Source organism: Folsomia candida, unplaced genomic scaffold (assembly GCF_002217175.1).
Source record: "Folsomia candida strain VU population unplaced genomic scaffold, ASM221717v1 Fcan01_Sc005, whole genome shotgun sequence".
NCBI classification, from domain to species: Eukaryota; Metazoa; Arthropoda; class Collembola; order Entomobryomorpha; family Isotomidae; genus Folsomia; species Folsomia candida.
In genome coordinates this window covers 2,662,922-2,683,854 of record NW_019091197.1, presented here as the reverse complement: position 1 = coordinate 2,683,854, position 20,933 = coordinate 2,662,922, and the positions used below count along the sequence as shown (strand labels likewise).

Sequence of the window (20,933 nt, the reverse complement as noted above, 5' to 3'; positions counted from 1 at the left end):
GAAATGCATTGCATTGGTACACATGTAACCTTTTAACCATCTTACTTGTGCAGACATATGTATAGCATAACTTGATAAGCTATGTATCCACATTTCCATATCGAAAAGTTGGTCATGAAAGAAGACGTGATTACGAACTTTGTATATCTATGTAAGGCCAAAGTTTTGGAGTTTTTCTCAATTGCATGCATTCCCTGAGATCTCTGAGATCACACGGTGTGCAAATCACAAAACTCACCCTAATAAACCACAAAGTGTGATTTTCTTGGCCATTTTCAACTTGCCTGGCTGCAATTTCCGTCGCCAAGCTCAATTTCCTCATCTAGTTGCTTGGCAGCGCGCTGGGCCGCTGGCAATAATAAACAAATAAATCATCTGCTGGATTATTTTTTGCTGTCATAATCCTTCCCGTTACTACACCTTATCCACTCTCCCCATTTAATTTAAAACTTACCAGCAGTTACAACTATTTGTGCAATGGGATCTCCCACCTTATCGAATGGGATCATTCCTACCGAAGATAAGTTGAAGTTTTGGACCGTCTTTCGCACCGTGGGAGCGGAAGGAGAGGACATTTTGAAGACGGCGAAATTGGTCCATGTCCACGACAAGGAAGGATTCGTCGTTACTAGCATGGACGAAACTTACCACTTCATCCATGGAGGATTTGGAGATGCAAAAATTACCAAAATTCTTGAATTGTGCGGCGTTCGGGTGAAAGGTACACATTTTACTAAAGATACTGGCAGAAAATAGATACCTAATTTTGCCAATGCTACAGAATTTATTATTGGATCAATCAACCTCGCAATTACGGAGAACGGACTCCTCTACTCGTGGTGCAGTGAATTCCGCTCAGCCGATACACCAATTGATAAGCAAATGAAGCAATTGGGACGGTTCTCATATTTTGTGAAGGATGGGTGCACGCCAACGCAAGTGGTGGGTCTGCGGAAAAGGAAAGTACGGAAGGTAGCGTTGCAAGGGGTGGGAAAGGGGCGCGTCGTGGCGTTAACGGTGGGGGGCGCTGTCTATCACTGGGGTACAATTGGTGGCATTACCATCCTAGCGCCTAGGTTAATGGACAAGGAACAATGGGACTTTGCAATGGGCAGGGATTTCTGGAAGGTTACCTCGGTGGGGTGTAGCTTTGGGGCAAATTTCGTCCTCACTGACCAAGGACAGGTACATACGTATACACTAATAGTTACATATAAATATACGATTCAAAACTTGGGTGCGATTTACCGGTTTTTCATTGCTGCAAATGGAATTTTATTATTAAGGGGTGAAAACCCCTTTATGGAAATGTTTTGTCTGTCCGTCTGTCCGTCCGTATCCACGATAACTTTAGAACGAATTCGAATTTCGACATCCGGTTTTCGCCAACGTGTTTCTAATTTTTGGGGACGGGATGATTTGAAGATGGGCGTTGTAGCCAGAAGGTCACGGCGCCATCGTGATGACGTCAACGGTCAAAGGTGTCGAATTTTTTGTTTTGACCGTTTTAGACGTATTTTTGGACGGGGATTTCAGAAATCGCCATCATTTCGACGTGCGACGAACCTGTGACCGGTAGACGACGCCAAAGTCGAAAATTGTCGAATTTTTCGTTTCGACCGCTTTAGACGTATTTTTTGGCGGGGATTTCTAAAATCGCCATCATTTCGACGTGCGACGAACCTGTGACCGGTAGACGACGCCAAAGTCGAAAATTGTCGAATTTTTCGTTTCGACCGCTTTAGACGTATTTTTTGGCGGGGATTTCTAAAATCGCCATCATTTCGACGTGCGACGATCCCGTGACCGTGTGGGCGGTGTCGAATGTCGAAAAATGACTTTTGTCATGTGGGGTGTCTTTTGGAAGGTATGGTCGTGTACGTTCGAAATAGGCGGGTGGGGTGTCAAACCGGGCAAAAATTAGACGTGGGGTGATGTGAGACAATAACGGGAAAGTGCTGAAAGACGTTGTGAGCGTACCACACAGATAATTCCGTGTATTTTAACCCCTTTGCTACATTTCGTTTGCAACGGTTTATTGTTTTTTTAAATAAATCAAACGTCCTCGATTTTTTGAGGATTTTTTTAATTGGAATCCGGATTTGCTAACAGTTCTGCATGTAACTCCTTTGTTTCAATTTTGTGACAGATATTTCGATTTGGAGTGTGTGCCAATGACCCACAAAACTTGCTGTTAGGCGCGGGCTTATCAATTAAAAAGGTATTTAATTTTGCGATGCGTTGTACATCAAATTCTATGAGTGTTTTCAATGAAATTTTGTGTCTATTTGCCTACAGATTGCCACGACACGAAGAACTATTTGCGCGTTGACTGCTGGAGGTCAAGTGTACTCGTGGAGGGTTAACAAATCTGATGGAAATCCAGCGTGGTCAACGATTCCACTGGTTAATGTTCAGTTCAAAGACGTCCAGGACATTGAATCATGTTGGATGGAAGACGTTTGTCTTGTCGAGTCGAAGGATAACGTACGTTTTGCTTGCTATCTGGGAAATCAGATAGTTAGGATCTTCTCTTATTCGACCATTCCGATGAATCAATGCACTGCTCAAATTTGCCAAAAAAGCTACCGGACTATTGTTGTGGCTAATGAAGGAAGGAATGTCACGTTTAGTGATGATTTATGGAAGAGCAAGGTTAGTTAAATTTCTCAAGTTGCCCTTAAAAATTAGTTATAATTTTTACTACCCTACTTTACAGGAAGATATGGACGTTACATTTTCCTTGGAGGGGAAAACCATTTCCGCGCATAAATGGGTTCTGACGCGTAGAAGTGAATATTTCCAAAAAATGTTTAGCGGCAACTGGAGTGAAACAGAAGGATCGTAAGTACCTTTCAAAATACATACTTGTCCGTTGAAGTTTATTAATTTACGGCAAACTTTTGTAGCTTGATTGAAATCAAGGACACTAAGTATGACATATTCCAAGCTCTCCTTTTCCACATTTACCACAGAAGGGTCACCTTTTCCGTGGACGAGACCGACAATATTTGTGGTAATTATGCTTATTTTAAACAACAATAACTTTAAAATATTTTAAAAACGTAAGTAATAAATGTGCCGAATTATTTTTTAGACCTTATGAAGTTGGCGGATTGTTATTGTGACGAGAAAGCTCGGCGTTCCTGTGAGGAGATTCTGGTGCGGAATATCAGCGCGGACAATGCATTCGTTTTGATGCAAAAGGCTGCGTTAGCAAACGCTTCGGTACATGCTTTTCTGTTGTAGTTTCCTTGCATACGTGATTCAAAAGTATAATTCCATATTTCTATTATCACTTTAGTATTTGGAGGGGGAGGTGATCAAATTCATTTTGGACAATCGGCTCATCGATAAAACCTCGGTTCAAGACCTGACTGACATGCTCGATTTACTTGGGAAGGAAACATTCCGCAAATTGGTGATAGCAGCAGCAAGTCACCGATAGTTTGCTGCTACAGGATTTAATAACAAGTCCTTGTTAAATTTTGGTTAAAACGAATTGTATGTAATTTTGATTTCGTTGAAAAGTGTACAGTTTTTAACAACGCCATGATCCGCTTAATAAATATCTATCAAACATTATATAAATATCTAAGACATTATATAAATATATTTTCAATCACATACAATATGATATTCCTATTATGAATAGCTTACTAACTGTGTTCATGTGCTGTGCATGCACTTCCATTAAATAATCATATTTAGGAAGGTGAGATTATGGCCCAAGCTAAAATAAGAGTAAGTATGTATATGTATCTGTAAATATATAATCAAGACTGTGTATTTTAAGTTTTTGTCGTTTTTATAAATTATGGTAAACATGCATTGGTCCTCCTTCATATCTTATTCCTCGATTGTGAAATATAGGTCCTCTACAACACATTATATTGTGTAGAGCCATGATTTTGAACTGCGAATAGCATTATGTATAAAGGTTCAATTTAAGCCATAAAAACTCAGATGTATGCATGCACTGTTGTACCTGGAATTTGTAGAAAGTATGTACAACCATAAAATTCAGAACCCCAAGACCTCAACTACATATTAGTTTGACGAATGACTTAAAACATACGATTTGGGAACGCATTTTCAAATAAAGCATAAAATATTGTCTGTGTGATTTTTTATTTATTTGAATCAAACAAAATCTGAAGCTTTACAGACAAAGACGTGATGATTTAGGCACATAGCGAAACCGCGATCAACTTTCACTCCGTCAGTCAGTTTACGAAAATCCACAGAGAAAATCGCAAATTTTTTCCATGTATGAAAAAAAATCAAAAACTATAAATCAAGGAACTTTTATACAATTGTACGCTGATTGATTATTTTTTACTTAACTCTCGTGCTAAATTTGGTGGAATTAATAAGCAGCAGTCGATATTCATCCTCGTTTAGTAGTAAGTTTGTTAAAAAGACAAAATAACAAATTGCTTAAAACAAATTGTAATTCTCATTTTGTTTTAAATTGTGCTACACTAATTCAATGGTTAATCATATCATATCTTGAACAGAATTACGTGTTAACATCGATTGAACCACAATCAGCTTCATAAATATCTATTAAACCCTTTTATATAATTTTTAAATTTCAGAACCTCAAATTACAAATTAGTGAAAACATGGAACCACGAACCCCCTCTCCTTCTCCGGAACAAGAAGCTCTACAAAATCCGATCGTAAGTATAGCTGCACAAAGTTTACGATAAATGACGGACATGATGTTAAATAACAACTCACTATTTTTTTCAGATTCTTCAGAAAATATTTCAAACTAAACGTCTCCCTGTTAAAAACTTGCGTCTGGTTTGCCAATCATGGAATCAAATAATACTCTCCCTTCCCGAGCCAAAATTGTGTTTCGACCTGATGAATCCCCATGGATCAGGGGATCCTTTAAATTGCTGTACTACAGCTCCACTTGAATTAGTTTGCCTCAAAATGGAACCCAAACTCGCAAGATGTATATTGGACGAAGCATCTCACTCCAAAAGAATTTGCTCCTCTGCCTCCCGACTACTTCATGTTTGCCCCATATTTTCGCAAGTCATTGAAGAAATAGTATTCACCTTCGTCGATGAGGACCTTATCTGGACGATGTATGAAACATTGCAAAACTTCTGCCCAAACTTGAAAAAAATATATTTCCAAGTGTACGGAATGCGTCAAGACTACGCACGTTCCCAGAATATGGCACCATTTTGGATCAGACCCAAGTTGACTTCTATCGAAATATATGGGTATGACTTCGGTGGACGAAATGATTTCCTTTTCCTAAAGATGGTACAGATGATTATCAATGCGGCTCCAAACTTAACACGTTTCGTCTACCGTGGCGACCGATATCCAGACCTGAGTCACTGTGGTAAAATTAAAAGCATCATGATTGACATGAGTTTCATGAACTTGGCACATATCTCAAGTTGTGCTGGAGCCAATGGACTTAACAAAATGTTGGACCAGGTGAAAACTCATCTGCAAGTGTTAGTGATGGATAACGTGGTTTCATTGTATGATAAAGAAGATGATCTCGACGTCACTGAAGGGATCGACCTCGTGGCTGAAATTGCTTTCAAGATTCCAAAAATGCCGAGTCTTATAAAATTTGAAAATCAGTTGGTGGATGGTTTTACTTGCGGAGATAATTTAGAAGACATTTGCACCGCGAGACTCCCATCCCTGGAGACTTTGAAGCTCGGAAAATCATACCCGTATTACTTTCCGTCTAATCTTGACGACTTGTTGAAAAGAGCAATCCAGTCGAAGAATTTGTTCAGTGGGGTGAAGAATCTTGTGCTAACGGATGTACGGGATGTCGAGTCAATCAACGGATTAGGTCAAGTATTCACAAATTTGCAGAGTTTCTCAATTCTTAATTGGGAAAGTTACGGGAAAGAAACGGAAAAGAAATTTGCTCATGCTATCCAATGGGTGGCCTGTTGCGACGATTTGCCTCCAAGTAAGTATGACGATATACATAAATTTTTGGCTCATTTTGTGTATACGTTTATTTATATTTTCTTCACCTTTCATAGCTCTGAAAACGTTTGATCTACAAGTTTTCCCGTGGCTTCAGGAGGTGGGTGCCGTTTCGCGTGGAGTTGAACGCATGAAAATGTTTCTGGGGGTAATCAAAAGAAATAAATTGCCTCATGTAACTATTAAGTATGTAAAGGTGAGTTATATTAGAAGTAATTTAGTTTTGAAGTTTTTAATTAAGGGGTTTGCCTCAATAATTTTTAATTTTGTGTTCTGCCTATAATTCTAGTTTACGGAAGAAGTATGGCAATGGATGGACCCCTTCATTCGTGACAACCAGATTCCTATTAAATTTGAAATAGAATAGGCAAACATCAGATGATGAAAAATACATGTATGATACGGACGGAACTTTTTAATATAGAATATTTCTAAACTTTTTCAGGCAAACAGCCTCATTTTTAGTTCACAATTATGTATGCAGAGATCAATAATTATCAATTAGTTAGTTGAAAAAATTACGCAACCGGTGTACCTCCATATTTATGAATCGATACCGAAATATGTAATCCGTTCATCGTCACTGTATACAAAGTTTATTAAAGGTGAACAATTTATTTATAAAATCTACAATGAAATTTCCTTTAACTTAATGAGAATTTGGTCAACATTAACCTAATTAGTAGGTGCGAATGTAGAGACAAACATACCTTCTCTGGATTAAAGCTACTGCATATGTATCTTAAATTTTAAAAGTATGGGTCATATTTAGTTATCTAAAAGAGTATAAGTATATTTTCAATCACATACAAACGATGCTGCAAGTACGAATGTTTGGGAAAAATAATATTCTAAATTCTATCGTAAAAATGAACTACTTCATTTTAGTCAATTCTATAAATATTCTTACTTTCTATTACAATTTTGAGTAGAGTAAATTAAAAACTTTCTACCTATGATTTCAAGTCTCCTACGCCCAATCTGCGTCGGTGCCGTTGTCATCGGTGTTATAATTTGCGTTCGCTGGTGTGTAACTGCTGTGGTAAGACGTAGTATTTGAATTGCTGGCTGACTCGTCCGCCCAGGTGGAAAATGACCCGGTATTCTTTTTGTCTTTTGTTTTATTTTTAGACTTTGATTCCAAATCCTTTGAGGTGCTTCGTCTCTCCACCTTCACGGGGGCTTTAAGAACTGGCCAAACGGGTGGCAAAGGGTCGGACGAGATAGAATCCTCCTCTTGTTCATCAATTATGATTTCGGTCGACTGGTCAGAATAGGGTAGTGGGGCGCTGGGTGCGATTGAAATTTGGGGGGAAGACGAGTTTGGCATGATGAACCCCATTTCCAATTTTTCTTGCTTAGCTTTTTTGAAGGAAAGCGGGTTCTTGTGTGGCTTAGAAATGGTAGGGCTCCTCATTTGTAGGACATGATTTTTAGTGGTGACCAAGGTTCTGATAAGTTCACGGAATTCCCATTCTTGTAAATTCCTCTTAATGAATGACAAAACCTAGAGGAAAAGGAAGAGCTTGTGTAAGACATACATATTGACACGGTAATATTTATAACACAGAAAACTGGGTAAACAATTTTCTAAAATTCGTAATCTTAGGAAAAGTCGTATTTATAAAGTACATTAATTACCATCACATCTCCAAAGCTTAACTTCACCATGATAATGTCCGACTTGCTAAACTTCTTCAATTTCCCAGTACCTTGATCCCTGGAACTTCTTCCCTTCTCCACATCGTCCCTGCACGCTCGTGAGACAAATTTTCTATAACTGAACCTCCGATACAGGCCACACATGAATAAGCTGACCCTCAAAAGTGATAGGATGTTGACCACAAAGGTGAACGCCATCCACCACCAGAATACAAAAAACGTCCATTGGGTAAGATTGTTCATTGGGAGCTGACAAATGGCCGACTTAACTTCAGAATCTCCTCCGAAGCTTTCAAATTTTACTTTAATTAGAAAAATATCGAAATGCATATTTTTAAATCTTAACCAAACCTACCCATAAACTATCCAGTTGCACTTTGCCATCTTGGGGAACAGGACATCCATCGGATTTGGCCAAGGTGCAGTCTCGTCCAAAAAGTGGGCAAAGACTTGCACCCCAAAATATCTGTAGCGTGGACCGATGACGCCGCAAAGGTAAACGTATTCTCCCACGGGCGTCAGGGTGGCGAATAGTTTGCAGAAGATGTAATATATCCCAAATGTATCGTTAAATCCGACACTTTCCAGAAAAAATTTGACCCGAATCTCATGCTCCGTGATGTCCTCAGTGACGTCTGAGGATACGTCCAAAAGTGGTTTAATTTTGGTAACTCCTCGTGCCTACAGAAACATTAAAAAATATATTTTAACTGCATTTTTAGTTAATTATTACTAATCAAGGAGTTAACTACTAAACTAATCAACTTACTAACTTACTTACGCCATAGTTAACCTGTAACTCCACATTTCTACAAAATTATAATGATCTCACCCTCCAGAAGAAGTACGGCAGGAACGAAAAGATCGCCAGTTTCACCAGAATCATCCAAACTATTTTGTAATATCTTTGTCGAATTACTCCATCTCGATCTTTTCGATAACCAGAGACACCCGGGTAGCTAACTTCTCCCTGCATTTCGGGTTCCAGCGCCTTCAGGACGAGAAACGTGTCGTGGTTCCAGCAGTAATCGTTGAGGTCGGAATTAACACTGCCACCGGGACGGAGAGCCCCATTGGCCCCACCACCTGTCCGTGACGCAATCAATTTCCAAATTCCGAACAAACTGGTTGGCAAAGGAGAGGCAGACTCCCACGATGAGAAGGGCAGGAGTGTACTTTGTCGATATTTTGAAGGCCAGGTCAAACGTCACGACGCCATCCTTTGTGATGAACTTCTTTAGTGGGGCCCAGAGTGCGTTGGGGATGAAGCCCAGCACGGAGGTTAGAGTTACAGGCATCTCGTCTAAAAATAATCATAATAATTAAAATAAAACCTACATTAACTAAACGAATCCAATTTGATTGGTCTATTCGTATTTATAGTGAAATGAGTGATTACTATTTGTATTTTATTGGAATTCCATGGCTTATCTGACTTGTCGACTTCTCTCCACAATTCCGCAGCAACACGAGCGATTGGATAAATATGAGAAACCAAAACAATCCACACCGACGTTTTGTTTGTGCTCGGCAAGCCAGCAATCAATACCCGCCGACGACTGATTGATTCAGACGCGCATTAATTAATCTCGCTTTTCCCAATAAATATGGAGTCAAAATTGAGCGTAAGGGGCCGTCCATAAATTACGTAACGCAAAAATCGCGATTTTCTACATCCCCCTCCCCCCTTTAGCATGTGTAACACTTTGAGCCTTAGACCCCCCCTCTAACGTTACGTAATTTTTGGACAGCCCATTTACCTTGACTTGCTTTGATAAATATCATAATATTATGATATTTATGAATCATAAATATCAAAATATCAAAATATCATAAATTATGATCAGCAATGAGCTCAGTCAAATGTTTCCAGTGTGAGATTTAAAATCAATGTGAAATAAATTTCTACAATTAATAAGATTTCATAAATATGTATTATAACAAAGTTTAACTTTTTATTATAATTAAAGCCTCATTTTTATTAAGCATAATTTCAGCTTGTTCTCGATGGATTTTTCATGCAGTATATTTCTTATCGAATCGCTACTTGCGTACAAAATTATAATTTTTCAACCACACAAAATCAAACAAAATATATGTAAATATTTATTTATACACTGATCACAATTTTTGACTTCCCAAGACTTTTAATTTAAGTAAATAAATTTCTTATAAATAACTATTTATTTAAATTAAATTAAATAATATTTCAAGATATACATAATTTCAAAATATCTTGAATCCACAATTCCTGATCAGTCTACAATTAAACTTTCATGTTTATAAATATGGTCCAATCCCTGCTTCTCCACAGCACTGTACCCTTTCGACTTCATAAAGGCTTCAAGTTCATCTCGTTTAGTTTGGTCGATAAATTGCACCTCCATAATTATGAGCTGTCAAAAGCATCATCAGTATAAATGCTAATTAAATTCCATCCCATCCATTAAAATTTTATTTTTTTTTATCTACCAACCTTAAATACAATCCTATCGAAGGGAAACTGTCTCAGAATTTCGAATTCAATTCCTTCCACGTCAAAGCTAAAAAAGTCAATTTCTTTATATCCTGCGGCAGCAATGATGGTGTAGAGGGGAACGCTTTCTACGTCGAAATAAGTCCAATTCGACGCCACCGGAAGGTTCCATGCGGGACCGATTCGACCGCTGTACGTCCATCCTTCCGGGTTGGAGAAGTTTAACTTGTGGGTGAAAATGTTTGCAAATTTAGTAATGCAAATTATGGAAGAATTTCAAAATTCATGTTTTTTAAATTATATAATTAATTTGACAATTCCAAATTCTGAAGCAACAGCTTACCACGGCGGGTCTATTTCCGGTCGAGATGCAAACGCCTGCAACCCACGCTTTCCTTCTTTTTGACCTCAGATACGGCGTCACGGTTGGATTGCACTCGATTAAAAGGCCGCTCCAACCCAGTTCCATTTCCAGTTCGAGAGTGTGCGAGTGAAATTCGCCCTCATTTGCGCCAGCCTCGATAAATACGCCGCCCCTCTAAAAACCACAAATACATAAATTGATATTTGTACATGTTTCTTCTTCAGTTACATAATACAAATCTGATAAGGCCAGAATTTGTGTCGAATTTCCATTGCGTGAAAGTTTGTATTTTATGGACATTGCATGGTCTGTTCTACAAAAGTAGAAGACACAATTAGAATAATTACATCGTTGACATATGTAACGTCAATTCATTCGAACATTCGCCATGAGAAAGTATGGAGCTTTAAATTTTTAGTTTTTTCTGATAAATGAAAAAGCTGAGAAATGTCAAATTATTTTAATTGTAAAAGTAAAAAATACGTTCAAAATTGCATGCATGAAAAGCTGAAGGAGACAAAGTTCAACCGCGAACCGATTACTTTATAACCGGCTGAGATTTCACAACAAATCGTAAAGTAAAACAACTTTTCTTTATAATTTGTATTTATACGTAATTAATGTTACTTTACGATAATTAATATACATTTAACTCGAGACCCTTATGTTCTTGCCGTTACAAAAGGTGGATAATCAACACCAACCTTCTTATCCGTTGCAGGTCAAGGTTTGTAAATTACAAATTGTAATTAATTATTTTTTTTTCAAGGAATTTTAATCTATTTAATTTTTTTTACCACAGTAGGAAAAATGGAAGAACTACAAAATTGCGCGATGCGACAAGCTCTACAAAATCCGGCCGTATGTTCCCCACCAAAATTTTTACAAAATTATTGTTCTTTAATATTTAAAATTTAAGTCAATCCTTCTCCAACTTTTTTGAAAGATTCTTCAAGAAATACTTCAAATCACTGACGTTTCTGGAAAAACATCCCGACTCGTTTCCCACTTATGGAACGAAATCACACTCTCCCTTCCAGACCCAAAGTTGACCCTTCTGCTTTCCGAAAAGTCGGAATCGTCGCCCGAGGAAAAGGTCTGCTGCTATGCCACCCCATTTCAATTACTTTGTATCAACATGCCACCCAAACTTGCAAGAAGCATAAGGGAAAACGGATGTCAATCGATAAATAAACATTCCCGTACTCAAAGAATTCGAGCTGCTGAATCCAAACTGCTCCACATTTCCGGCCAGTTTGCCCAATTGGTCGAAGAGTTTGCCATGACCTTCACCGATAGAGACCTGATCCCAACAGTGTATGCAATATTAGAAAACGGATGCCCAAATTTGAACAGATTAGAGCTTTGTTGCCAACCGATGAAATTTTCTGATATTAATGATAAACTTGTTGCACCCTTAAATACCCAGGATAAGTTGACCTCCATTGGAATAACGGATTTTAGTAAGGGCTCCGACTTCCTCAAGATGACACAACTAATTCTTAATTCTGCCCCAAACTTGAAATATTTCACCTACCTGCAGAAAATATCCAGATTTAAGTCGGAACGGGGCAATTACATGGATGTTATTGGAGTTCGGTTATATGAAATCCAACAAAATCCCAAGTTGCACTGGTTCTCATGGACTCAACCAAATGCTGGATCAAGTTAAAGATCACTTGGAATATTTTGAAATGGAGAGTAATATGTATGAGCTCGAGGATTCTCCGAGTGATGTTGATGCCCGCATCGGTTTCCAATTCCCTCAAATGAAAAACCTTGAAGAATTTAGAAATAATATGTTGGATTGTTTCAGTTGTGGGGATCATTTGCAAGATATTTGTACTGCGCGGATGCCAGCTTTGGAAATTTTACATATAACCAAAAGGGACAACACGGTCGATGATTTATTACGAAATATAATAACGAAGCAGGATTTGTTTAGTGGAGTGAAAAATCTCCGTCTGGAAAATGTGCGGAATCCAGAATCAATTACTGGGTTGAAAACAGCATTCCCAAACTTGGAAACTTTATCAATTTATCAGTTTAATGCGGATGAGTCATCACTCCTTATGGAAGTAGGCCCACATCTACAAGTTTGTGCCCCACTTGGATTAAAATATTTAAATTTGTATCTTTCAAATCGTCATGAAAAGCTGTCCGAGTTTGTCCAAGGTTTTTTAATTTGTGGGGAACTATTGCCAAGTATGACCAAAATTATTGCATATGTATGAGCCTCGAGTATGATGCTTAATTGATTTTTTAAACGACACTATGACTAGGTCTCAAAACTTTGGAAATAGAGTCGTTTTCCGGGGTTTCTGATGACTTGGATCTTGTCGTGGACGGAGAAGCGCAGATGAAACAGTGCCTTTTGGAATTAAAGGGATTGGAGAATGTAATGATTACCGGAATTGAAGTGAGCCTGATTATTTAACATTTGCTCTACATTTTGTAATTCAAGTTTTGAATTTTTGTAGTTTAAAGAAGAAACATGGAAATGGGTGGAATCATTCATTTATGAGAACAAAATTCCTATCGTGTTCGATAAGACATGCTATCCTTCTATGGCTAAAGATCAATTCATACTACACGCAAAGAAATACCGAAATGCCGAAATTATATCAGTCGTGTAAGCCATGTCTGCATAGACATATGTATGTACTTAAGCATGCATAAATATAATATAATATATGTACTATTATACTTTACTATCGATTTATAACGTATATAATATATGTAATATTTAGGATATGATAAGTATTAAAAGCTCTTATTTATATGAATAATATTAGATAGCGTTGTGCAAATTTTTAAATATGATATGTATCAATCATTTGACTTCGTCTTGTAATAGTTTTAGGATTTTTGATGTAATATTTACTATTTAAATAAATATGCAATCCCATTGTTATTCGTTGAATTAATTTTAGTTGTATCCCTGTTTCTTCGTGTAGTTTTGTGGCAGTGAATTAAACTAGATGTTTTTTTTTATTTTAACACTACTTCTATCCTTGTGGAAACCAAATTTATTTAGAAATCAAATACGTAAATCCCGAATAATGCCAAAAATTGTTACCCAGCCGGGAATCGAACCACGGCTCCCTTGAATTCATGTCAAGTGCTCTGACCTCTGAGCTACTAGGGCAATTAGTAACATTATAGGGACTTTTACTGATATTTGTCTGTGGCCTTTTTCTGTGAATTTCTACTTTCTTTTACGGTGGTAACGAACTGTTGCTCAGAGGTCAGAGCACTTGACATGAATTCAAGGGAGCCGTGGTTCGATTCCCGGCTGGGTAACAATTTTTGGCATTATTCGGGATTTACGTATTTGATTTCTAAATAAATTTGGTTTCCACAAGGATAGAAGTAGTGTTAAAATCAAAACAAATTCCTAGTTCGGAATAAAAAAGAACTTTCCATCGTAGGCCAAAAGTGAACTTTCTTTGGTAGGCAACAGTTCGTTACCACCGTAAAAGAAAGTAGAAATTCACAGAAAAAGGCCACAGACAAATATCAGTAAAAGTCCCTATAATGTTACTAATTGCCCTAGTAGCTCAGAGGTCAGAGCACTTGACATGAATTCAAGGGAGCCGTGGTTCGATTCCCGGCTGGGTAACAATTTTTGGCATTATTCGGGATTTACGTATTTGATTTCTAAATAGATATGTGCGTGTTAATGTGACGTTAGCTAAGGATTAAATAAATTTACGGTAAATGCTTTGATGAGTAAAGGAATAATTATTTAACTGGATGCATATATATCCGAATTTAAAGTATAAAGACTAAATAAACCGGTGCAAAAGAATTGTATGAAACCTACATAAATACGAATAAATATATATTTTTCCCCTATGATTTTTAACAAACTTTCATTTTGCTCAGTGAGGGTCACCGTCACACATCCCTCCTCCAAAATTACCTGTCATTGTCTCTAGTGCTTTAAACAAATTTGAGACATTCTTAAAGACAAAACATAGACAAGAAGATAACTCGCTCGTAAGCATCTCTTCCAGTCAACTAATTCTACTTATAAACCAAAACCCTACTCACCTTATCTTTCAAATATTTCCTGACCCATTGTCCATGTCCGGTTTTTATATCCTTTCCAGGATTTTTAAAATGATACGGAACATTCGGCGATGTCGGTGGGATGAGATATCTCGTCCTCACGTACCGCACAAGCTCGGGGTCCATCTGATCCAAATTGGCGAAATTGTCCTCCACATATTTCGTACCTTTGAAAAAAAATAGAAAATGCAAATTTACATTTATCCCTATTCTGACCAGATTTCAAAAGATTCAATTCTCTTACCTTCCAAACACCCATCTGCGAATAATTCCTCCCTGGATTTGTACTCCCTCAAGAAATTGTAGTGTATCAAGTACAAAACGATTAAGAGGACAATGACGATTTTAAACTTCCAAATCATCGCCCACACCGAGACCACAAAGTTTTGAAGGACCCCGACGTTCTCATCATTTCTTCCCTGCTTCATTCTTCACAATATTTCCAAGAAATTTATAGCAGTCTACAAACTTTAAATTGTTCCTGACAATATGTTTTCAAGTTAATAAAAATCAAATTTTAAAACCAGGCTCAAAATTTTTTAGAAGGTAAGTATTTGACCTAAATTATTTGCTACGGAACGTCGTCTCATTTGTCGTGGTGATGATGACTGTGTGATAAGTTTTTAGTGTTTCGCATATATATTATATGCAACAAATATGTATATAAGTAGACCAGATATCCTCTTATCACCCTTGTTATCACCGGTTATCATGCCGATTGGTTGGTAATCCCTCATTGGGTGGATGACGGCGACCGGGTACAATTTCCTATGTTGTGGTCTTATCGGAAAGAGAGAGAGAGTAAATATTTAGATCAATTTCTTTGCGAAAATTTCTGACTAAATAAAATTCGCAATGAGTCAAATTGTACAACCCAGATAAATACATATGTACAAATAGCACAATGAAACCGAATAAAGGCAATAAAATTCACACATGTACGTAAAAATTTAGAATAGAATAACAACATATTCAATTGTCTCATCAAATCATTTACTCAAATTTCTTCTCAATAATTCATAACTTTATTTCAATCGTATTATTGAGCATGATTTGTTCTCAAATTCAATATATGTATTTATTACTCTGCCTTCATATTCGCAACACTTTTTTTATAACAGTCATATTTTGTTTATAATTAAGTACGTGGAATGGAAAGAGAATAAATGTCGGCGATAGAGCAGATTAATCGTATTAGTGGAAAAGATTAAACCAGAAAGATCAAAGTTTTTTGGCGATCATATTTATGCCAGTAATCCTGAACCTTTTGTAAAATAGGCCATTAAACTAAATGGCTAGCTCGATACTCCTCCGCAAATCAGCTTATCTATAAGTCATTACTGCATATTAAGGTTTGTGTACTAATGAAAGTCTTGCTTTTCTCTAGTCGCTTTTTGACCTTTCAAAATATTTTCGACCTTTCAAACTATAATTTTCTTCTTTGAAATTTAATACTCTCCGTGGATCAGAAAACCAAATCAAGAAACCCCTACACGTAAAATGAGAGTAAAAAATTCAGAGGAGTACAAATTCAATTTCTAAAAAAATTCCAGACAAATATCTGCAGCGAATAGTATGTAGGGCTTATGGAGAAAAGGTGTATGAATGACAGAGTACAATACATGGATGAGACGTTGAGCGAGAGTACATGATTGTACTTTGCGATTGTAAACCCAGCGGGAAAATCAAATATTAGCCAGAATTTTAGTCAAACACAAAAATACAAATCTCCGTCTCCAACCAGCATTGTATTGTATGCGTTTCTAAACAGTCATCCAAAAATCACTGTTTTCCGAAAAAAATAATAAGTGAAAAAAATTGGTCAAAATATTTCTCATTGCTCTCTTTATATTTGAGTTGTAACGATTCATTGGAAGTGCAGAATATGGAACAATTACTTGCAGAGGTACTTGCAAATGGTTATTTATTTAATTCAACCCTATTTAAATATTCAATTATTAAATCGTTAGCAGGAAGAAGAGCGAAAACGAGACGACGCAGACGCTGCTGTTGCTGATGGGAGAAAGCAGAGGAAGAAACAATTTAGATGGAAATTGAATCATGACCTTGCCCTAGTTAAGGCTGTTTTGGCGCACACCCCATTCTCCTCAGTAAAACCGGGCGACGCATGGGCTACGATTGCTGGTTCTATAAATAAATTATTTGAATTATCACTGGACAAGCTCGCTGTCCATCGACGGTTTGATTTAGTTTTGGAAGCACACCGTAAGGAAGAAACAAAGAATAGATACAGGTGACAAATATTCAAACACATCAGAATAAAACCACTGGTTAGATATTTATTGACATTTTTTAACCAGGTCCGGAATTGAAGAAGAGGTTTGCGAAATAGTGCGGCTCTTAAACGACCTAATGTCCTTAATTGATGATCAGAAGCTATTGGAAAAAGGTTACACACAAGCAAAACAGAAAAAACTTGACGATAGTAAATTAAAGGCTGAAGAGATACGTGTTGCTGCTTGTACAACGATTAAGAGAAGTGGTAATGCTAATTTAATTTGTATTGGTGTTCTGTATTGTTCAAATGAATTATGCTGGATAGTAGGTGACATTTTTAACCTTGATTACTAGGTTCGAGCCCCGAAAATCCTGGCCCTGTTCCAAAGAAGAGTCCAACTGACTCTACTCTAATCGATTTGTGGAAAGAGAAACAGGAATCAGAACGCCAGCAAGAAATGAAAAGACTTGATGTCGAACAGCAACGTTATGACGCCGAGCGCGCTGAAAAAGTGGTCGACCGAGATCTAGAGAAGAAAAAATTAGACCTTCAACAGCAGCAATTCGAGTTGGAGAGGGACCGTTTTAATCATCAACGGGACAAAGATAAAGAAGAGTTTAAATTGCGAGAAAAAGAATTAATCCTTCGAGAGGAAGAACGCAAGAGTCAGATGGCAACTCAGACAGCCCTATTACAATTGCTCATGAAAAAATGTGAAATATAGCATTTTAAATAGCTTACATGCAATAAACTGATTTATTTCCATTCATTTCTAGAACATGTTTGTGATTAGTTTAGATTTTGATTTCTCAAATATTCCTCGAGTGTCGGAGGCTTAACCCCAAAATACTTCGATGTTTGACATTCATATAAACAATTTTGGCAATTCTTTAAAATGGTAGCTACAAAATAATATTTTGACACTGGTTGCAGAAATATTTTTAAGTTCTTTTTAAAATCAATAAATGTAAACTGTTTATCTATCTCACCAAACTCCCATTCTACACAAACCCGCAATTTGCTCATCGTTAAGTTAAATAACTTTTGCTGGTCTGAAAGTTGGTTTCCAATATGTGGAGTGATTAAGCTTCTGTGGAGTGGATATCCACTGTCGCCATACAAGTACATTTCTTGACCACCCAAATGAACTGCTAATTTGTCAAGTAACCCACTTTCATGTAGCATGTATGAGTCATGCCTTCGCCCTGGGATAGGTCCGTATAAATTTGCAACCATTCCATTTGGAGTCACAACCGATTGATATTTCAGTCCGTGCGACCGTTTATGACCGCTATAAACTTCTTGTTGGGATCGAGTGGGCCGACAAGTTTTGTGTAAGGTTCCTGGCAAATTAAATGCAGATCTTGTAAACATGTTAAATGTAAAATTTCATAATTCTGTTATTTGCCATAATTTACCATCTATAAACCCAATACAAGATGGAATTGGACACCCTTTCCTGACCAAAGCTCCCGAAAACTCTTTAAGATGTTCAAGAGATAACCACCATAACTGGAGAGATGTCAGAAGATGATAAAAATTGCCATAAACATGATTAATCATTGAGTTAAAAATGTAGGACAAATCTTGAGGCGAAAATCCGAAGTACTTTTGTAGATCTGAGAGTCGATTAGGATAAGCAAGGCGTCGTAGCATAACACATAAGCCTGAAATATATGGAAAGGACCCATAAAATTATTATCAATTACAAGTGTAATTATTATGTCAGGAAGGCTCACAAATTAGTCCGCTGAATTCTGTCCTATTAGGCATTTTTAACACATCTGGAACCCGTAACTCTGATTTCAATCGCAAAATGTCCGCTTTTTCAAATCTAAAATCCAACTTGAAACGAGAAACCTCGATTTCATCAAAACAGAAAAATGTAGATTTGTTAAATTTGTTAATCCGCTTTGCTGCAGCAGCCAACAAAAAGGCATCACAATCACCAGTGAGCACACCCAATTTAATTAAACTTGAACTTAAGGTGGACATTTTACTGTCTGTCACTTTTGGACTTGTAAACAATTGTTTATAATTTCAAATCTGCCGGCAGAAATTAATCAGAAGTACAATCCTCCCATAAAATATTCTCGCTCAACCTGTCGAAAGGTACAATCCAGGATTTTGATTGTGATTCTAAACTACAGTGAATTTTTTACAATCATGTACTCTCGCTCAACGTCTCTAATATGAAACAATATGAAACAATATGAAACAATATATGATACAATATAAGGATGAAGCGACGAGAGCTCTTCATAGAGTTCATAGAGTAAGGGGGATAACTTCAGGCCCGTGCCTGAGTGGTGGCGACTGTGTCCTATAGAAACTGATATAGCGAACTTGCACGCCACATATAGGACACAGGCCTTCTTTTCATCCAGCCTCAAATTGTGTCTCAGATTCTGTGGTAGTTATTATTTTCTCTGTCAGAGCGCTCCCCTTCACTCGTTTTGATCGAGTCTCCGATTTAACTATGGTGTTACGAGGCATTGGTACAATAGGACAGTTACAAAACGCTAGTGTACAAGTTGTAAAAATTTAATTTATTTCGTAATAGAACGCGCCTTTGCAGGCCAAATTTAATTAAAATAAGACTTTCATTACTACACAGCCTTTAAGTATTAGATCAATAAGTCTTGTACAAAGTGAACTTAAATATTTGCATGTTTATGTACATATAGCTTGTCCAGGAATAAATGGTTCCGGGTACTGTGTATGCACACAACGCAATCTGTGTATTTTTCTATTTTTGATTTTTAGAAACGTAATTACATGCGCCTCCTGGGGATATAATGCATTTTTGGTTAAACTAGTGAAATTTACTAGCAATCGCGGTAAAAATGAAAACCTCGCGAATCAAGATTTTCACAACCGCAAAATCGTCGCTTCTCGTTATTCGAAAATATCGTGGCAGTACTTCAAAACGGAAACCTGTCACAAAACGACAAATTGTCTTTATATTTCGATGTATGAGGATGACAAAAAGTGAAATTCAAAAAACATTTCAGATCAACTCTCGTCATAGCCACCAAGAAAATCTTGAAATACATTAAAGCACTCATCGGCAATAACTCTTCCACGTCAAATGGTGGCGCTGCTCGGCTACTGCAAATCTCAAAAAGTTTGTTCCGCAACATTAAAGTATATAAACTGGGGATTACAGAAAAAAATAACCGAAGTCTCACAAAAAACATTCAGGACCTAAACAGCAGATTGCAAAAAAGTTGCAAAAAAACGTGTCGATAAATGTCGTGAAAATTTTTCATCAATAATGACGAGACCAACGTCGATCTGGATCCTTCGAAAACTTCGAAAAGTACATTTTTTAACTTAGGACACCTTGTGAGTGTAGATTATCGACAGAAGTTGTACATGAAATCTACATTCCCAGCAAAATTCCAAGATAGGATTACATTGAGACAGATGGGCCTAAAAACAAAAACCCTCCAATTGTCCCCATTCGCAAAAAATCGGCAAGATTTGAGGCTTATGTAAAAGAAGTACTCTAACCTTCGCTCTAAGGAGAAAAAGCTAGAAGAATTCGAATGTTAATGCCAAAAAATTAACCAGTTCATTTCGAAATTCGGTTGAAAATTGGTAATTTGAGGGTTGGTGCGGGAAGTCGGATTGATGGCCAACAATGAAATAAAAAAAATCCATCGAAGCAAAAACTGACATGTCTGATTCCTACCTACAATTTACAGAAGGCTTTATAAAACTCTTCTAACCTGGTCGAAATACACAGGTCATTATGCGCGGAACCATTTATTCCTGGACACACCTTACTTATGTATGCATGCACGTGCGTACGCGTATATACATACAGTCACTCTTATGTATTATCAGAGTTATTTTAAATATTTCATCGTTAAATATTTAAATACTTAAGTGGTATGCAAGTAGACATTACATTAAATACTTAAAACAAGTTCAACTATTTAACTAGACATTAAATACTTAAATAGTTGAACTTGTTTTAAGTATTTAAGTATACTAAATGCTTAAACATTCGAATCTTTTTGACATATTTACAGATTTTTAAATAGGTTCTTAATAAATATTTAGATATAATGCTTGAATAAATTCAAGACTTGAGTACTACTAATTTAAATATATTTATATCACTA

The 20,933-nt window shown here is 36.9% G+C and overlaps 7 protein-coding genes across 13 annotated transcripts; 4 read left to right on the top strand and 3 right to left on the bottom strand.

Annotated features, from left to right (window-relative positions):
- Positions 1–128: 128 nt before the first annotated feature.
- LOC110850309 (RCC1 and BTB domain-containing protein 1) lies at positions 129–3,781 on the top strand. The gene is made up of 8 exons (XM_035851856.1): positions 129–721; positions 782–1,185; positions 2,150–2,221; positions 2,299–2,655; positions 2,720–2,844; positions 2,910–3,016; positions 3,098–3,228; positions 3,305–3,781. Exons 1-8 carry the CDS (start codon positions 478–480, stop codon positions 3,446–3,448), a joined length of 1,584 nt encoding a protein of 527 aa, XP_035707749.1. The 5' UTR covers positions 129–477; the 3' UTR covers positions 3,449–3,781.
- A 256-nt stretch (positions 3,782–4,037) lies between these two features.
- On the top strand, positions 4,038–6,615 carry LOC110850308. Of its 2 annotated transcripts, XM_022097744.2 has the most exons (6): positions 4,038–4,270; positions 4,381–4,406; positions 4,602–4,685; positions 4,759–5,965; positions 6,042–6,181; positions 6,275–6,615. In XM_022097744.2, exons 3-6 carry the CDS (start codon positions 4,629–4,631, stop codon positions 6,350–6,352), a joined length of 1,482 nt encoding a protein of 493 aa, XP_021953436.1. In that variant the 5' UTR covers positions 4,038–4,270; positions 4,381–4,406; positions 4,602–4,628; the 3' UTR covers positions 6,353–6,615. The 2 variants fall into 2 exon arrangements, with proteins under 2 accessions (XP_021953436.1, XP_035708038.1); XM_035852145.1 differs by having other exon boundaries at positions 4,038–4,406.
- LOC110850191 (innexin shaking-B) lies at positions 6,559–9,199 on the bottom strand. Its single transcript, XM_022097659.2, has 5 exons — positions 9,047–9,199; positions 8,480–8,950; positions 8,003–8,328; positions 7,627–7,936; positions 6,559–7,492 (listed from the first exon to the last, which is right to left on the bottom strand). Exons 2-5 carry the CDS (start codon positions 8,621–8,623, stop codon positions 6,956–6,958), a joined length of 1,317 nt encoding a protein of 438 aa, XP_021953351.2. The 5' UTR covers positions 8,624–8,950; positions 9,047–9,199; the 3' UTR covers positions 6,559–6,955.
- A 452-nt stretch (positions 9,200–9,651) lies between these two features.
- LOC110849686 (protein Star) lies at positions 9,652–15,448 on the bottom strand. The gene is made up of 5 exons (XM_022097121.2): positions 14,806–15,448; positions 14,544–14,728; positions 10,467–10,661; positions 10,124–10,348; positions 9,652–10,043 (listed from the first exon to the last, which is right to left on the bottom strand). The coding sequence occupies exons 1-5, from the start codon at positions 14,987–14,989 to the stop codon at positions 9,903–9,905; spliced, it is 930 nt and encodes a 309-aa protein (XP_021952813.1). The 5' UTR covers positions 14,990–15,448; the 3' UTR covers positions 9,652–9,902.
- LOC110849687 lies at positions 10,732–13,410 on the top strand. 6 transcript variants are annotated; one of them, XM_035851921.1, is made up of 6 exons: positions 10,742–11,214; positions 11,290–11,348; positions 11,434–11,804; positions 11,917–12,692; positions 12,770–12,906; positions 12,968–13,410. In XM_035851921.1, exons 4-6 carry the CDS (start codon positions 12,071–12,073, stop codon positions 13,121–13,123), a joined length of 915 nt encoding a protein of 304 aa, XP_035707814.1. In that variant the 5' UTR covers positions 10,742–11,214; positions 11,290–11,348; positions 11,434–11,804; positions 11,917–12,070; the 3' UTR covers positions 13,124–13,410. The 6 variants fall into 6 exon arrangements, with proteins under 6 accessions (XP_035707815.1, XP_035707814.1, XP_035707813.1 ...); XM_035851920.1 differs by having other exon boundaries at positions 11,434–11,950; positions 12,031–12,692; XM_035851918.1 differs by having other exon boundaries at positions 11,044–11,065; positions 11,173–11,214; positions 11,434–12,692.
- A 559-nt stretch (positions 15,449–16,007) lies between the features above and the next one.
- On the top strand, positions 16,008–17,557 carry LOC118435618. Its single transcript, XM_035851923.1, has 4 exons — positions 16,008–16,467; positions 16,532–16,815; positions 16,883–17,064; positions 17,154–17,557. The coding sequence occupies exons 1-4, from the start codon at positions 16,447–16,449 to the stop codon at positions 17,522–17,524; spliced, it is 858 nt and encodes a 285-aa protein (XP_035707816.1). The 5' UTR covers positions 16,008–16,446; the 3' UTR covers positions 17,525–17,557.
- LOC118435617 lies at positions 17,556–20,698 on the bottom strand. Its single transcript, XM_035851917.1, has 3 exons — positions 18,540–20,698; positions 18,219–18,467; positions 17,556–18,143 (listed from the first exon to the last, which is right to left on the bottom strand). The coding sequence occupies exons 1-3, from the start codon at positions 18,793–18,795 to the stop codon at positions 17,590–17,592; spliced, it is 1,059 nt and encodes a 352-aa protein (XP_035707810.1). The 5' UTR covers positions 18,796–20,698; the 3' UTR covers positions 17,556–17,589.
- Positions 20,699–20,933: the final 235 nt, after the last annotated feature.

Excerpts from the sequence above, each read along its gene's own strand:
- LOC110850309 (XM_035851856.1), top strand. The coding sequence starts at position 478 with ATGGGATCTCCCACCTTATCGAATGGGATCATTCCTACCGAAGATAAG. Across the intron at positions 2,222-2,298 it reads CGGGCTTATCAATTAAAAAG|ATTGCCACGACACGAAGAAC; the intron begins GTATTTAATTTT and ends ATTTGCCTACAG. Across the intron at positions 2,845-2,909 it reads TGGAGTGAAACAGAAGGATC|CTTGATTGAAATCAAGGACA; the intron begins GTAAGTACCTTT and ends AAACTTTTGTAG.
- LOC110850308 (XM_022097744.2), top strand. The coding sequence starts at position 4,629 with ATGGAACCACGAACCCCCTCTCCTTCTCCGGAACAAGAAGCTCTACAA. Across the intron at positions 4,686-4,758 it reads AAGCTCTACAAAATCCGATC|ATTCTTCAGAAAATATTTCA; the intron begins GTAAGTATAGCT and ends TATTTTTTTCAG. Across the intron at positions 6,182-6,274 it reads TAACTATTAAGTATGTAAAG|TTTACGGAAGAAGTATGGCA; the intron begins GTGAGTTATATT and ends CTATAATTCTAG.
- LOC110850191 (XM_022097659.2), bottom strand. The coding sequence starts at position 8,623 with ATGCAGGGAGAAGTTAGCTACCCGGGTGTCTCTGGTTATCGAAAAGAT. Across the intron at positions 8,329-8,479 it reads TGCCGTACTTCTTCTGGAGG|GCACGAGGAGTTACCAAAAT; the intron begins GTGAGATCATTA and ends ATGTTTCTGTAG. Across the intron at positions 7,937-8,002 it reads TGCAACTGGATAGTTTATGG|CTTCGGAGGAGATTCTGAAG; the intron begins GTAGGTTTGGTT and ends AAAATTTGAAAG.
- LOC110849687 (XM_035851919.1), top strand. The coding sequence starts at position 12,071 with ATGTTATTGGAGTTCGGTTATATGAAATCCAACAAAATCCCAAGTTGC. Across the intron at positions 12,693-12,769 it reads TTGTGGGGAACTATTGCCAA|GTCTCAAAACTTTGGAAATA; the intron begins GTATGACCAAAA and ends CACTATGACTAG. Across the intron at positions 12,907-12,967 it reads TAATGATTACCGGAATTGAA|TTTAAAGAAGAAACATGGAA; the intron begins GTGAGCCTGATT and ends GAATTTTTGTAG.
- LOC110849686 (XM_022097121.2), bottom strand. The coding sequence starts at position 14,989 with ATGAAGCAGGGAAGAAATGATGAGAACGTCGGGGTCCTTCAAAACTTT. Across the intron at positions 10,662-14,543 it reads GGAAATATTTGAAAGATAAG|AGGGGCGGCGTATTTATCGA; the intron begins GTGAGTAGGGTT and ends TGTGGTTTTTAG. Across the intron at positions 10,044-10,123 it reads TCGATAGGATTGTATTTAAG|CTCATAATTATGGAGGTGCA; the intron begins GTTGGTAGATAA and ends TGCTTTTGACAG.
- LOC118435618 (XM_035851923.1), top strand. The coding sequence starts at position 16,447 with ATGGAACAATTACTTGCAGAG. Across the intron at positions 16,468-16,531 it reads TGGAACAATTACTTGCAGAG|CAGGAAGAAGAGCGAAAACG; the intron begins GTACTTGCAAAT and ends TTAAATCGTTAG. Across the intron at positions 17,065-17,153 it reads TACAACGATTAAGAGAAGTG|GTTCGAGCCCCGAAAATCCT; the intron begins GTAATGCTAATT and ends CTTGATTACTAG.
- LOC118435617 (XM_035851917.1), bottom strand. The coding sequence starts at position 18,795 with ATGTCCACCTTAAGTTCAAGTTTAATTAAATTGGGTGTGCTCACTGGT. Across the intron at positions 18,468-18,539 it reads AGAATTCAGCGGACTAATTT|GCTTATGTGTTATGCTACGA; the intron begins GTGAGCCTTCCT and ends CATATATTTCAG. Across the intron at positions 18,144-18,218 it reads TTGTATTGGGTTTATAGATG|GAACCTTACACAAAACTTGT; the intron begins GTAAATTATGGC and ends TTAATTTGCCAG.